This window comes from Pterocles gutturalis, unplaced genomic scaffold, assembly GCF_000699245.1.
Source record: "Pterocles gutturalis isolate BGI_N339 unplaced genomic scaffold, ASM69924v1 scaffold18574, whole genome shotgun sequence".
NCBI lineage: Eukaryota > Metazoa > Chordata > Aves > Pterocliformes > Pteroclidae > Pterocles > Pterocles gutturalis.
In genome coordinates this window covers 8,674-12,486 of record NW_010128622.1, presented here as the reverse complement: position 1 = coordinate 12,486, position 3,813 = coordinate 8,674, and the positions used below count along the sequence as shown (strand labels likewise).

The 3,813-nt window shown below is 37.5% G+C and overlaps 1 protein-coding gene across 1 annotated transcript in view; it reads right to left on the bottom strand.

The window, feature by feature from the left end:
* TGFBR3 (transforming growth factor, beta receptor III) overlaps window positions 1-3,813 on the bottom strand; it is a gene marked incomplete at its 5' end in the record, with an annotated part of 21,729 nt that overhangs the window by 10,767 nt on the left and 7,149 nt on the right. The window contains 2 exons of the mRNA XM_010079702.1: window positions 2,047-2,164; window positions 3,011-3,310. Coding sequence (XP_010078004.1) covers window positions 2,047-2,164; window positions 3,011-3,310 — 418 coding nt within the window. The remainder of the gene's footprint in view (window positions 1-2,046; window positions 2,165-3,010; window positions 3,311-3,813) is intronic.

The window sequence follows — 3,813 nt, the reverse complement described above, 5'->3', positions numbered from 1 at the left end:
AGGAATGCAAAGGGAAAGAATGTGGCATGGCCTTAGGTTTTAGACACTTCCATTGGGATCTACTGCAATAATGTAAGCAACTGAGCTTGTAAATAACTGACAAAATTAGGAGAGGAGGAAGACTTATTCTCATTTAGATATATAGATTAGGTTTCTGTTACAGTCAATGACAGTCATAAGCTTATGTCTGAAGAAAAAAAGATGACACCTTCACAATGACCAGTTTGCTCTGACTTTTGAAATGTCAAGTGCATGACTTCTACATTTGGCTTGGAGAGCAGATCCAATGGCAGTAACTCACATAGTATGGTTTACAACAATGAAAGCTGGCCTGTTCACATGAAAGAGTGAGATGTAAATTCTCCTGTTCAGTAATGCAATATAACTTTTTCTCCAGATATTAGGCTTATGTACTGGCCAATAACGGCACCTGGTTTTTAGAGACGGGTTGCTTAATTCACTGCAGAACAACTGCATTCCAACAAAGCTATGTTGTTAATGTGCCACTTTGTATTATTTCTGAAAGCTGTGATATGCTGGGGAGATTTCCACCAAGCATCCCACAATTAGACTACATCACCCACTACACAACAAAATACTCTATCATACTGTTGTCTTGTAACTAATCTTTATAAATTTAGCTCGTCTTTGCACACTAAGACCTTGTGCCTCTGACAAAGACAACATTCTGAGTGGAGCCTGAGATGCACAATGCCCCACACATCGGAAGGGCAAGAGAGCTCATAGTACAAGTCTGTTTATTGAAAGCTGAACTTCATTTGCAGGATTACTCATTCCCAATAGAATAACCACTAAAAAAAATGAGAGCTTCGCAAAAGAGTGCAGAATCAGGCCCCACAGCATAGTTTTAATTGTACCACACTGAAATCAAATACTTACCTTGCATAGCGGATTTGATCTGTATTAACAAATTTGTAAAAACAGCCCAAAAACTAAACACGAGCTGACTTGCAGAGTTAAACAGAAACAGTTGTTGCTTATTGCCCCTACCAATGCTGCATGGTACTTTAAATTGTTCAAAGATTAAAAAGCATGCACTGTACAATGGAGGTTAAAGGACTTCTGATCCCCATCCTGTTGACACTCCCCAAAAAGCATTCCAAAGGTCAAACAGCTTTTGGAAACAACTGGAAGATTTTGATGTGCATGTGAAGCCCATGAAGCTTCTGATCAAACTCCCATGCTAATACAAAAAGAAAAGTTAATACACATGTATTTTCTTCTACGAATGCATCAAAACATGACTGATGCTGTTGTCAGAGGGATTCACTAAGAAAAACTGTCAAATTACATTAAACTGAAAGCAGTTCTTATTTCCCACCACTCACAGGGCACATCCTTAAACTACAGTAGTCTCATTCTGCCGTTTGGCATTATCTCAATGCTCTTCAGCCTTTCCAACTCCTTCAACCAGTCACTAGCCACACTCTTGTTTTTTTCCATAAAGATTATATAATCAAACCAGCCTGCCCCAAAGTGTCGCTAAAATACCTTTATACATCTTATCTTTTGCTCTTAATAGTTTAACAGTCTAGTAAGTCTCTCTCTGGTGGCCAGCCCTTTGCTTTACAAACTTATCAGGCTTCAGGATCCTCAATACTTTGTAATTCCATTGTTGTTATTCCTAAATATATATTTACAAGTACAATAAAGAAATGATAGAGCAGGGTGCAGAGCACTGCCTTTCATCTCTGGGCAACACGAAGTTGCTGGAAGCACTATGCTATATTCATAGTTCTGAAACCCATATTGTTGTATAGTACGGTGTTCCCTTCTCAATGCCTGGCAAAAACACGTGTGCAGAGATCAATAAAGACAGTTAAAAACCAGCAATGAGCTGCCATGATGATTGCTGCCAGGGAAATGTCTAAACAAACAACACCATACAAACACAGTATCGCATCAAGTTTATACAATGCCACATACTTGGAGTACCATACTCCAAGTGCCACATACTCCCTCACTTCAAGCAGCACAAGATAATACATATAAGCTTTATCAAACAGTTCAAGCTCATTTTCATACCTTCTGGTTTTCCTTCATGTGTTATTACAAGAGGCTTGGTGAAGGTTTTCTTGTTGTGCATCATGGCCAAGATCATATCCACGTTGAGAGAGGTGCAAGCTTCATCAGGAGGAATGCACTGCGAGTGGAAAAAACAGTGAGATTAGAGAGCCACCCATCCGCCAGGACAGCGGCGTTGCCTCATTATCAGTTTTATATTATTTTTTTTTGGGGGGGAAAAAAAAAAAAATAAAGACGAGAGCGTCCAAACAACCTCCATGTAATGTACTGGTAAAGGTAATTATTAGCTGTCTTTCAGGATGCAACCTTTGCCTTCATTAAGGATCCTCTAACCTTTACAAGAGTGTTACAATTGAACTTCAATGGTAGTAATTATTTTATTTTAGGATAAATATTTTTTTTTTAAATCTGGTAGACAAAACTGTAGCCACCAACACATGGGCTGATCAACAATGACAAATTATATTTAAAAACACTTTTTAAGGGGGATGTGCATAAACCCCACAGTAAAAATAAATTCCAAATTCTTAGAACACATTATTTAACAACTAATTTACAGCCATTTCCATCTGTTACAAAGCAAAATTTGGCAATTCTCATTTGCACCTATCAGATTGCAATATTATCTGATATGCATGTCTTTGGAAATTAAAGCTAACACTGTTTGCGTTTTGGATATGGATGTGATATAGATAGCAAAGATAAATCTGAATCACTTGCATAATAAAAAGCAATTTCTATTTATCCCACATAACCACCTAATGAAACTTAAAACAGAAACTGCAAATTATGCAGTCAAAACACATAGCATCATAACTCTTATCTATTCAAATCTTGAGCCTATAGATATCATGTTCATTACATCAATTCCATAGAAAACCATTTATTCACTTCAAAGTTCAGGCAAAAATAAAAATCTTATTTTCACCTAAATCAGAAGTTTAGACTTTAATAAATTACTAACCCTTGGCAGTCCTTGAGCATCTTTTTCTTTATTTGTACACAAAGTCAACTCGCAGTGAAGGAAGAGCAGTGAGATGTTGAACATTGGTTTAAACACAAAGCTAAATCTTTTTTTGTCCTTCTGTGCATGTGGTATCGGAAAGTTCACCTTCTCAGTGCTGTAGAATTTAACAGATTCATCTTTAGGACAAATGTTTTCTATAATGGTGTAGTCAGACATTCTATCCGGATTTGAAAACGGGGAAACAAAGCATGTTTGAATGGCAAAGCCCAAGGATCTGTCAGCTTTAGTCACAGACACCTGCATTAAAAAGAAAGAGAAGGTAAGATCTCAGAAATGACATTTTTGGTTCACATTTCATTAACATTTTCAACAATTTTTTAAGCAGTTTTCTGGTGCCACTTCCAATCTGAACTATTTTGAAGGCTAAATGTTAAGGGCAGCTTGTCAAACCGAGAGACAGAAAATCTTGGTTTCAAAACCAGCAGCTGTTTAATAGCATAACTGTGCATAAACACAGCAATCCCTTATCCTTCTGAAAGCAGATGAAAAACACAGCCCAGATCACGCAGTTAATGACTGTGATTGCCACCTGAGATAGTATTGCTTCCCTTAGACACACAGCTTATAACAGAGCTGTATGGAAGTCAATTACTAGTGCCATGTCTTTGTATCTTTTTGAAACTTTAATGAAAAAAGAAAAAAAAAAAACAAACAAAAACAACAGTCACAACAGAGAACCCACCCCCAGCCAGGAGAGGAATGCAGAGGCAGAGAGGAGGTCATGGTCTGATGTGTGGGTG